This window comes from Echinops telfairi, unplaced genomic scaffold (assembly GCF_000313985.2).
Source record: "Echinops telfairi isolate 266 unplaced genomic scaffold, ASM31398v2 ScPeMD7_3533;HRSCAF=4204_1, whole genome shotgun sequence".
NCBI classification, from domain to species: Eukaryota; Metazoa; Chordata; class Mammalia; order Afrosoricida; family Tenrecidae; genus Echinops; species Echinops telfairi.
In genome coordinates, this window is record NW_022107432.1 from 27,846,079 (window position 1) to 27,858,039 (window position 11,961).

The following is an 11,961-nucleotide window of genomic DNA, read 5'->3' on the forward strand; positions in this document are numbered from 1 at the left end:
CTTGGTGGTTTTGAACTGAGGATCTTGAGGTTAGCATCCCAATGTGTAACCCACTAGGCCACCAGGGCTCCTAAAGATGAAAAGGTGGTTGACAGAGCAAGTGGACCGGCCAGGGAATGAGGAGAGGCATCAGGTCAAGTGCAGCCCCTGTCTTGTGAGAGATTTGAGAAGGGAAGTCCGGAAGGAAGAGAAGAACATGTGCAGCCAGGTGAAAATTTAGCACCCTGTCACCGGGGCTCCCTTAGGGGCCATTGAAATTTGTTCTCCTTTTTTATACTTTCTGCTTTCTTTTCGATTGAGATTTCCGTCCGTTTTACTTGGTAATTGTGGTTAGGTTTTGTTTTTAGCACCTTTTCTGTATGTGAAATCCTGGATATATAAACCTGCAGACAATAACTGGATGAATAGTTCCTTGGGGGGTATGGCAGGGGAGGTTGGAGGTCGGGGTGGGGGATGGGGAACTTATCGTGATGAGTAGAAGAATGAAGAAAGGATTGTACAACTCTTCTGGGTGTGATTGAATGATTGAGTCGTATGATATGAGAATGATAAAGCAATAAAACCCTTGGGGTGGGGTGTCGGGGGTTGAAAAGGTAAGACTGGAGAAGAGGGAGCACACTGTCGCAGGATGGCTCTCAGCTTTGCGGAACCAAAGATCTACGCAGAGAGCTGGTCTAGCTGACCTCGTGAGGAATGTAATCGGGCGGCAGTTTGCTCAGCATATCTTCGGACAATCGGTAAACAATTGCTTCCCGAGTCTCGCCCACTCCGCCTCCACTTTCTTTGGGTTGAATGTTGGTGATCGTTTCAAGAACATCAGATGCGGTGTTACTCTGATACCTGGGAGGACAAAAAACGAGGCCACTGTTCAGAACGGGACCAGGAAAAGTACCCTCAGAAACAGGTGCCAAAGCTGAAATGAAACAGAGAGAATTGCTTAAACCAAAACCGCCCTCCAGTGCTATCATACAGAAATGGAAAAGCTAGCCAAATGCTGGTCACATTCCTATTTACTTTCCTATGTGTTAGAGGGAAATCTAAAAAATATTTACACAGCTTCCAAACAGTGTTTTGTTTTTCTGTTTTATCTCTGGATATAAAATATGTTTTTGTCGTTTAGAATATGCATCAATGTTTCCCAAGTGCGTACCAGCTTCCAATTCAGCAACTTTCCATCTACGAAAGCATTCTAAAGAAATCATCAGACACAAACGTGGGTGAATTGTTATTGTCGTTAGGTGCCTTGCAGTTGGTTCTGACTCATAGCAACCGTAGGTACAATCGAATAAAGCACTGCCTGCTTCGTCACCCTCCTCACAGTGTTCTCCTGCCCGAGCCCATCGAGGCGGCCATGGTGCCAATCGACCTCAGTGCTCTTCGCCAGCCCCGTAATTCAATGCACTGATTCCTCCTCTGACTTCCTTAGTCAACGTCCAACTCAAAGGAGCATCTTCGCTCTTCAACACTGTAAAGAGGTCTTGTACAGCTCAGTTACCCGTGCAGCGTGTCGTTTGATCTCTTGCCTGCTGCTTCCACAAGCATTGCTTGTGGATCCAAGCAAGACGAAAATCCCTGAGAACTTTTATCATCTCTCTTTTGATCATGATGTTACCTATCGGGCCAGTTGTGAGGATTTGGGTGTTGTGCACATTGAGTTGTAATCTGTATGGAAGGCTGCAATCCCCGGTCTTCACCAGCAAGTATGTGAGAATATGGTGCAAGGGTTACCTTGAACAACCCTCGTGAAAACAACCAAGAGTGCTGAGTAAGATGTAGAGGACATTATTTTAGCTATTTCACTGAACTGGCAATAAACTGAGGGATCATTGCAGTCAAACAAAATATAGAGTGAAAGTTGTCATGCAGAGAGACAAGCCAGATTTTATCTTCAGGTGTTAACCCCTGACTGGGTTTCTGCTTGGATGGTGCATAAACCACAATGACGGAGGAAGTAAACCCTCTCACCCAAGGTTCAATGTCTAATAGGGAACTACTTCTATACAAAAGTGTGACTGCGGCAGGGTTGAACTTTAGTGTGAGGGTGAACTTGAAATGACCCACCACCAGAAGGCGATGACAAGAACATGTTCTGTCTAGCTGGGTGGGGATAAGAATCTCTTCTGAGAAGTCTCGGTTCATCGGGTTTGTGACACTAATTACCTGTATTATTTGAAAAACCTCAAACCACAAATTTATTTCAAAGTAGTTCCAGGAAGCCCCAGGTGGTGCCTGCTAAAATCAAAGACAGATCTTCGCTAGAACAACAGACTTTCAACCCAGCTCTCAACTAATGGCAGCAGTTGATTTCAAGCAGACCAGGGCTTCCAGTCTACAGTGACAAAAATCATCCAGAAACAAGGCGTCGTGAACATGAGCCAGCACCGACAACGGGAAGCCGGCCCAGAACTGCAGAGATCCTAGGCAGTGCATTTCCCCCTATGTTCAGAGAAGTGTGCTTTCTTCGGGTTGGAGAGTAAAAATAAAGATAATTGAAAATATACATAGAAAAGAAGAGACTAAACCATTTGTGGCCCTGTTGAAAAAGAACAAACAGAATTCTTAAAATAACTAAACTGAAACTTTAAAACGATTCATTTTCCATGGCCGTTGTAACACATTAGCACAAACCCTGGTCTTCACATAAAGGGAAATTATCTTGTGGTCCTATAGGTGCTAAGTCTAACACTGTTTCACTGGAAATCAAGGAGTCTGCAGGCGTGGGTTCCTTTCTGTAAGTTCTAGCAGAGCATCTATTTCTTTGCTTGTTTGGGATATTTCAGAATTCAGTTCTCCATGATGGTAAGACTGAGCCTTCTGTTTCCTTGCGGCCAGTGAAGTAAGGGCCAGTCCCAGCTTCTAGAGAGACCTCTATTCTTGATTCATAGCCCCCTTCCAGGATCTTCAAAGTCAGCCACCGTACCCTCTCATGTTTTGAATGTCTCCTCCTTCTTCCAGCTCCTCTCTCCAAAAAACTCTTTTGCCTCCCTCTTCCAGTTTTGAGAGCTCACATGATTAGACTGGGTACACTTGAATAATCCAGGACCATCCCCCCACCTTAGTCATTATTTGCCAGTTCCTCTGCCATGTAAGGTAATATGAGGGGACTTCAAACATTTGTAGGAAAAAAATCCACTATCTTCTAAATCCACGGTGATAAACTTAGTTGTGCCAACTAGGCCAATTGGAACATGTGGGTGGCGTTTGATCAGGTTGCATCTTGATTGGAAGGTGACGGAGGGAAATGAAGATGGCCGGCATCCCATATCTCTCTTGCTCCCTGGTGATCGGACCAGCGTGCTGCTGCATTAGTTAGCTATCTGCCCCAACCTGTGTACTACACTACCTGTGGGCCAAGCCAACCCGAGGACTGTGTTGCTAGAGCTTGAGGCTCCTTCAAAGCCTGCTTCCCCAGCCTGAGGTGCGTACAGTCCTTGAGCTTGAGCCTGCTGGATTCTGTCACTGTGCATCGCTTGTGTTTGGGATCATGCCAGGCCTGCTTCACTAAGCTCCCGTGCTGCTGACTGCTGCTGACCCACCCTGCTGTCTACTGCCTGTGGGCAGACCCTGCCTGGCGTGCCTGAGGGAAGACTCAGCTGTCTGCTTCTCTGACCATCCTTCAGCAGCCCATGTGAGTTGAAGGACTTCCAGTGTATTTACTGTTTCATGAAAGTGAGCAGAACTGAGCCCTCTGTATTGCTGTGTGGACTAATTAGCTGTTATATTCCTTCTCGTTGTATAAACCTATATATATATATATATATTCACAAGTGTCCTGGTTTTGTTTCTCTAGAGAATGCTGCCTAACACCTACACCTTTCCCCAAACCTCCTTGAAACTCCCTCATATATTTACAGCCTCCAAGGGATAGGGTGCAGGCTTATTTAGGGGTCTATTTTGCTACCTACCACAAAAGCTAATGATGTGATAAACAACAGATTAGATACAGGCAGAGAGAGAATCAGAAAACTGGAAAATAGACTGTAAGGCTGTATGCAGGCGTCTTCAGAGAGACAAGTAAATGAAAATATGAAAGAGAGTCTAAAGATATGTGAACCCACGTGATTACCTTTTACATACATTTCAACAAAAAGAGGGAAAATGAAAAAGTGGTAATAAGTGATAAAATAATCACTGAGACATTTTTCTGGGATTGATGGAAGACACAGAGCCTCAAGTTGAGGAAACTCAATGAATAGCTAATATGATAAGTAAATATAAATATCTATGCAGAGATATCAGAGTGAGAATGTAGAACACTAAAGACAAAGAGATTATTCTAAAAACAGCCAGAAAGGAAAAATATTATAAGGAAATAATAATTTGACTGACAATTTGACGGTCAATTCTTCAGCCGCAGGGTAGAAGGAAACAGGAAAATGCTTTAAATGATAGACTAAGATGAATATCGCTATAGGATTGTATGCCCAGCAAAAGTAGTTTTCATGAGTGTGTGCAAGACCTGAGCCGGCAGCCTGCCCCTGTTCTGCAGCCTTTGGATTTCTCAGCACAGGAGCCAGGAGAAGCCGCCAGCCTTATGCCTCCCATGGATCTGAGACTTGTCAGCCTTCACAAATGCATGTGTCATTTCTTTGAAATGTCTCTCTCATTTATACTTGTGTATATATACCTGTGTGTGTGTGTCACATTGGTTTTGTTCCTCTTAAAAAAAAAGGATACGTCACAGTAATAAATGTTGTAGGTTCGTTGAGACACATTTTACTAATCCTTCCCCTGTACACTCCACTAGAAAGGCCTCCTCTGGCTTTTCTTTGCAGCATATGGAAAAAGAGAACTGCACGCTCCTCTCTCTCCTGCCCAGGTGTGAATTAAACTACCTTTTGTGGAAATTACATAACTGGCAGAATCTTAAAGGGCTACTGCTAAGTTATTCCCCCCCCCCTTTTTTTTCCTTTCTTGTTTTGCTTTTGAACAAGTGCACATATTTTTGGTGGGAAGAGTGGGAATCCTGTTCAACTGGCTTTTGATTTCGTTGGGGAAACCAGCTGTAGAGTGAAGAAGATGCTTCTGCCTTAGGCAGTTTCATTTGATTTTGAGTAGCTAGAGCTCAGCACCTGCCCTCAAAACATGCATAGCCTAACAATTATATCCTTTCCTAAAGTCGTGCCTAAGGGGCATGGGTCAGCCACTGTGCTTTGTAGGCTAGACTTAAAGGCAGATCTCTGAGTAGGTGAGTACTAGTGTCAGACAATGCTTATAATGCCTGTCAGATTTGGGGTAAAACGTCTACATTATCATCAAACAAAGGAATTTTACAACAAGGACCTGTAGTATAAAAGCCGATGTTGAATATGGGAATGTGACTTTCTATCATTTTTGTTTTTTTGCAACCACATTGCTTTTATGAGCAACCTCTGTTTGGAAATTGAGGCTTCGGAATACCCCCAGAGACACGTGTTTAAAAAGTCGAATGATGAGGGTATTAAACACACAGAGAGCTAAGCAGAGGAAAAGAAAACAAGGCATCCTAGGAAGATAATACAAAACTAATTTTGCAATTTCCAAATTTTGAAGTATGGTACTGTCCTGGTCTTTATAAGCCATGAAAAAAGTTAAGAAATATCCTATGAAAATAGTTGATGGGGCAACAAGTTGAAGCGATCATACGCTAACGATCCACATGGTATTATATTTTTCACAAATATAAATTTGTATGCGATTCATATAACTTCCTGATCTCAGTCTAGCACTAGCTACCAAACCAAAACGAAATCAAACTCCCTGCTAGCAAGCTGATGCCAAGTCATAGTGCCCTTATAGGACAGGGCAGCACTGCTTCTGTGAGTTTCTCAAATGAACGTTTTTCGGGGAATAGAAAGCCTTCTCTTTCTCCTGAAGAGTAACTGGTGGTTTTGAACTTCTGACCCTGTGGTGAGCAGCCACTTGTAACCACTACACCATCAGGGCCCCTACAGCATAAGGTATATTAAAGATTAAATGTGTGAACGAGCCACCATTGTGGACATCTTACAAAGAGCCAGGAAAGATAAGGCACGTCTAAAACACCATTTGCTCTCCAGCTGATTCCCACTCATAGGGATTCCATTTGCATCCCAGTAGACCTGAGTTCCATAACATTTTCGATGGCTCCTTTTCTCGCCAATTGCCAAGCCTTTCCTCCAAACACGCCCTTGGGTGGACTTCGCCATCAGCCTTTCAGTCAGCAGCTGGGCTTTTAACCATTTGCCTGACCCAGCAAATCTAGTTAACATTAAATCTCTGACTTTATAATGAACCCCATATCCATATTTCCATTGGCTCCTAGAACTGCCTTTTAAATCAATACAAACCCCAAACCTAACACATTCTTTGAATTCTCTCTCATCCGGTATCTGAACTGTTCTCTATCCTGTCTCCTTTAACGGCATCAATATATTCACCCAGGCGCTCAACCTGGAATCTGTTAGATCGTGTGTCCGCTTGGTTGGGCATCTACTATAGATGAGCGTTCTGGCAAAAATTGTTGGCTTTTTGTTCAATCTGGATCCTGCATCTGGCTCGTTACCACCCAACTCCATCTCTTTGCACTCGGAGCGCTAAACTGACCTTGGGATTTATTAGCCTCTGCAGCTGGTGGTGAGTCAGCAGTCTGTCATCTGGCCCGGGGAGCTCAAGTTTGTCAGGTCCTGAAGCCACTTGAGTCAAGAGAAGCCTCCAGCCCTGCTGTTGGACCCCCAGACTTGGGACTTGCCAATTTCTACAAACACCTAAGCCATTCCCTTCAGAGAATTCTGTCTCTATGTTTCTATATGCATATAGAGTCTTCACTGGTTTGGTTTCTCTCAAAAAAGAAAGAAAAACAGAACCCCAGGGACCTCCCTTCATCCTCGATGCCATTTCCCAGCCCTTCCTGGTTTCCAGGATGGATTTCCAAGTCATTTCGAACTTCCGCTCTCTTATCACCCCCACTGCCAGACTGCTTCAGAAGTTACACATTCTTTGCCATGATGACCCCAAACTTCAAAAACCAGACTGCGTTTGGCCTCAGCCTCACATCTAGCCTGCTAGTCCCCCACACCATGCTCGGGACACAATGGACTTTTTTCGTGGGACCGTCCCACACACTTTGCTGTCTCCATGCCCGTGCTCTGCCCGTTTCTTTGTACACACTCCAATCCCTGCCCTGATGCTGATCGCTCTTTCTGTGCACGCTCCTTGTCACTCACAGCGCTGTGGCGACGTCCTCTCTGCCTGCACAGGCTTTAGGGCACAACTCAGATGTGGCTTCTCTCATTAGCTCACCTTGAGCCCTCCGTTAGAATTTGTTGCTGCCTTGCTCTTATACGAGCAGCTGTCAAGTTGATTCCAACCTATGCTGTGGTAGTTACATAATCTCATGTCAACTTGAGGATATTGAGAGTGAAGGGGTGGAGTCTAGCCCGTCAGTCAGGTCACAGTCTGATGATGTCTCCTTGTGGCCTTCTCATGAGGATTCTGGGAACTTCCTCTCTTTCCCTCTGGAGGAAGGCCACACTCTCTCTCTGCTTCACCTTCTTGTTGAGGAGCCAAGTAGGGACCCTCGCCAGCATGGAGATGCTTCCACTGCCACTGGATCCAAAAGACTTTTCACCCACCGACCTGTGATCTTCCTGCATTCGGCATCATTGCATGTGTTATGTGAGCCTGACGAGGAATTTAAGGACTGGTATTGGACATATGGGCTCATATCGGGCTTATGAACTCCATCTGGACTGGGATGGGATGTTTTCCCAATATACAATTGCCCTTTGATATAAAGCTCTCTCTTACACATAGATGAGTGTCCCTGGATTTGTTTCTCTAGTCAACCTGGCCTAGCACATAGGGTGACCCCAGGGTGTCAGAATAGAGCTCGGCTCCATCGGGTTTTTAATGACAGACTTTTTGCAAGTTCGTTACCATGCCCCTTTTCTTCTGAGGTGTAATCACATCAACCATTTGCACGACCCAGGAGCTTTTGTTCTTGGGTTGTCATTGCTTTGCCTCAGAGACCATATGGACAAGAGAAGAAAGTATCACCCAGCCCTGCACCATCCTCATTGCTATGTTTGAGCCCGTTGTTGCAGCCCCTGTGCTCATCTATCCTGTTGAGCGTCTTCACCCTTTTTGCTGACCCTCTCCTTTGCCAAACCAGATGTCCTTCTCCAGAGATTAGCCCCTCCTCATAACATGGCCAGGAGGTGCACCAGAAGTCTTGCTACCCTTGTTTCTAAGGAGTGTGCTGGCAGTAAAGAGCATTTTTCTAAGGTAGCTTTGTTTGTTCTTCTGACAGTCTGTGTCAGAAGATAGCCAATATAGTCAATATATTTATTTAGTCAATGAATACAGTCAATATCTTTTCCTCCAACGCCACAGTTCACATGAATCTATTCTTCTTTAACTTTCCTTATTCACTGTGCACCATTCACACGCATGAGACGATTGAAAGTACCACGGTGCACCTTGGCCCTCAAAGTGACACCTTTGCTTTTAACCCTTTAATAAAGTCTTCGGTTGCAGATTTGCTCAATGCATCAGTTGATTGTTTGACTGCTGCTTCCATGAGCACCGACTGTGGACGCAAGTCAAAGGGAATCCTTGACAATGCCAATTTCCTCTCCAGTTTCGTGATGTTGGTTCTTGGCCCAGTTGTAAGGAATCGTCGTTCTCTTTACATTGAAGTGTATTCCATTGCAAAGGATGAATTCTTTGATCTTCATCAGGAAATGCTTCTTCTTTGTTTTCAGCCTGCAAGTTGCTGTCATAGCACAGGTTGTTGCTAAGACTACCTCAACTCCTTCATCACTTAGTACAACTTCTCAGCTTATTTTCTCAGCACACAGACTGAGTAAGTATGGTGAAGGGATTTAGCCCTAATGCACACCTTTCCAGATGGTATGCCATGCAGTGTTCCCTTGGCTCTGTTTGAATGACTGCCTCGAGGTCTATGAACAGGTTCCACAGGAGTGCAATGAGATGTTCTGGAATTCCTAGTCTTTGAAAAATGTTTTATGATCCAAACTGTTGAACACATTTGCATAGTCGATAAAACACAGGCAAACATCTTGCTGGTATTCTCTGCTTTCAACCAAGATCCACCTGACGTCAGTAATGATATCTGAGGTAGTTAGTTTATTGTGCCAACCTGGCCGATAAACACATGTGGGGTTAATTGAAGGGTGGAGGGATAAATGGTTCCGTAAGCCTCACCTTTCGAGTTCTCAGGTGTCTTGCTTTGTGATGGTAAAACCAGGGTGCAGCTGCCTTAGCCAGCTCCATGCTTCAGCTGGTAAGGCTCACTTCCTGCAAGACATCCCTGAGGAGAAGCCACATGGACCTACCCTGATGCAGGCCTGGGTGCTGGAGCACCCGTGTGGAAATCCCTGCCAGTGCGGAGATGCTTGCACACTCACTGATCGGCTTTTTTCCTGTAGTCGGCATCATAGTGTATGTTTTGGGAGATGGAGGAGGACTTTGTGGATTGGTGTCGGACATATGGGTTAATGTTGGACTTGTGGGCTTGGGCAGCACTGGGTTGGGATGTTTTCTTGATGTGCACTTACCCTTTATATAAAACTCTCTCTTATACATGAGTGTCTGTGGATTTATTTCTCTAAAGTGCCTAGACTAACACAATATCCCTGTTCCATGTCCTCTTCTGAATCTCTTCATTCTTATACTCCCTGCCGTCAAGTTGATGCCAACTCACAGAGACCCTACAGGGCAGGGTAGAACTGCCCCTAGGCGTTTCTGAGACTGTAAACTCATCACAGGAGTAGAAAGCCTCATCTTTCTCCCACAGAGTGGCTGGTGGTTTAGAACTGCTCAACTAGCACTCCGCATATTCTGATTTCAGAGTTTACCACACTGTATTACATAATGAATTGCTGTTTATCTGTTTTCCCTAATACAAAAGAAACTCCAAGGGCAAGCATTAAGAATTACCCATCTCTGTATCCCCAAGTTGCCCACAGAGCAAGTGCTCCATAAATATTTGTTTGTTGAATTGAGGCCAACTGGCTTGAATTTTATTAAACTTCACATATAAAGGAGAGCAGTTCTCCAATATTTAAGGGGCATGAAAATTTAATTCTTTGTTCCTTCTTATGGTAAAAGTACAGTATATTATCATTACTATTTTTTCTTTCCACCTACAATGGGAAGCATCTACATAAATGCATGTGCTCTTCAAAGCACAGGAGTATCAGAGAGAGAAAATTTGAGGCTGAAGGAAAATAATCTCGATTGTCTTGTTGTTTTATCAACACCCATCTTTAAAGGTTGGGAGAGGGGAAAAAAATTAAACCAACCAACCGCAAACACAGTGATTTTCCATTCATACTAAGAAAATGAGAATTCATTCTTCTATTTGCTTTAGCTACAAATTGAACAGAGGACAGGTGCTTTACCCGGGCTTCCCAGGTACTCTTCTCAGCTCACCTCCAGAGCAAGCCCCCGTTGGAAAGGTGCACTCCACCCAGGCTGGGCACCAGGAGTGCACTCATGTCCTTATAGGCATGACAACCGGCTCTCTGCAGGCTGGGGGCTCTGGTCAGCTCACCAGTGCTCACGGGGAAGCCAATGGGCAAGTGGCCACTGCTAAATCTCTCCTGACAAATCACTTTCCTGGTGGATGAGTTATTTATTTTTAGGTGAATTGAAACTTGTCCTCAAGACACAGATGGAGGAGAGAATAAGCCCTGGAAGGATGAGCCACTTCGGATGTTCTGAGCCAGCCCCCTGCCACGTACATCCCTGGGCACTGGATGACACCCCTCGGTAGTCCAGAGCAGCACACCCACCACTTCCTGTTCCCCGGTGTGATTTCTGTGCTTGCAAAGATGTCAAAGGGAGAAGCCTACTTAACTAGCGAATGTGGAGAAATGGAGACCACGTGCCTCAGAAGCCCAAGGGTTTTCAGGAAAACAGTGCCCATATACGTGATGTGAGATGAAGAATGAAAACTATTAACAGCCCATGAGTTTGGGATCCCGTTATTTCTAGATGCAAATTTCTGTGTAGGGTATATAAGAGGAGGAGCTCATGTTAACCTTGGAGGTTGGTGGCTGTGGGAAAAGCCGTCTAGGTCAATTCCAATGGACGGTAAGTAGTAGCAGGGTCATGGGTATGAATAAATGCAAAACAACAGAACAGGGAGAATTATCTGTAAAATGAACAATTAACTATCTAATGAGCTATCCGTGCACTGTAATAGCCAAATGAGCCTAGATTTATATATTTCTTTGCACATGAATTCTCAATGAGCATAAATTGCAGAAAAAAACCCAAACTCTGAAACTCAAAATAATGTCAACTAATACTAAAAGAACACATTTAAATTTGCCCTGCATAGACATGAATATAAAAGTTGTAATAAGGCACTTGATGAATTTCAGAAGTTAGAAAAATATGCATGACCGCTAATGAGAAAGAGTGAAAATAAATAACTGTTTTGGGCATCGAGACAGTTGAATTCGTAGAGTCCTTGGTACCGTATAAATCTAGATAATAAAATGTGGATAAAGTATGCACTGTTTTGGTTCCTGTCACCAAGGTATCTAAGCTCTCGGGCAAGGTTTTACTTCTTTTAAAGCATTGATCCAATTTGATTTTGTCCTTCTGCCTCAAGGATCGTGCATCCTGAAGCAAGGACCAAGGAGAGAGATGGATGGTCCTTCCCCACAAGGCTTCTCCTCTCACAAAGTCATGGTTGCTAACTGTAGAGTACAGATTTTGAAAACAAAACCAAACAGGGATTGCCAATGGCATGAACAGCCAGATACATAATAGGCATTCCCCCCCTGGGGACACTCTCACCACGTGGCTGGTGTGTCTCAGAGAGTCTATTTCCTCTTGTGCCTCAAATGCTATCTCTGCACCCATGCACTTGCATTTGCCTTTCTAGCCTTCCTCTGCATCTCCCACTTCATCTGCAACCGCTGTCTCTCACCGCTGTCAAGAGACAACCCACCCTCTTGCCCAAAC

The 11,961-nt window shown here is 44.5% G+C and overlaps 1 protein-coding gene across 1 annotated transcript in view; it reads right to left on the reverse strand.

Annotated features, from left to right (window-relative positions):
* The window catches only part of DNAH8 (dynein axonemal heavy chain 8), a 369,956-nt gene that overhangs the window by 29,182 nt on the left and 328,813 nt on the right, over nucleotides 1-11,961 (reverse strand). The window contains exons 79-80 of the mRNA XM_045294778.1: nucleotides 10,417-10,508; nucleotides 684-840 (exon numbers count right to left, since the gene is read on the reverse strand). Of these exons, the coding sequence (XP_045150713.1) occupies nucleotides 684-840; nucleotides 10,417-10,508 (249 nt within the window). The remainder of the gene's footprint in view (nucleotides 1-683; nucleotides 841-10,416; nucleotides 10,509-11,961) is intronic.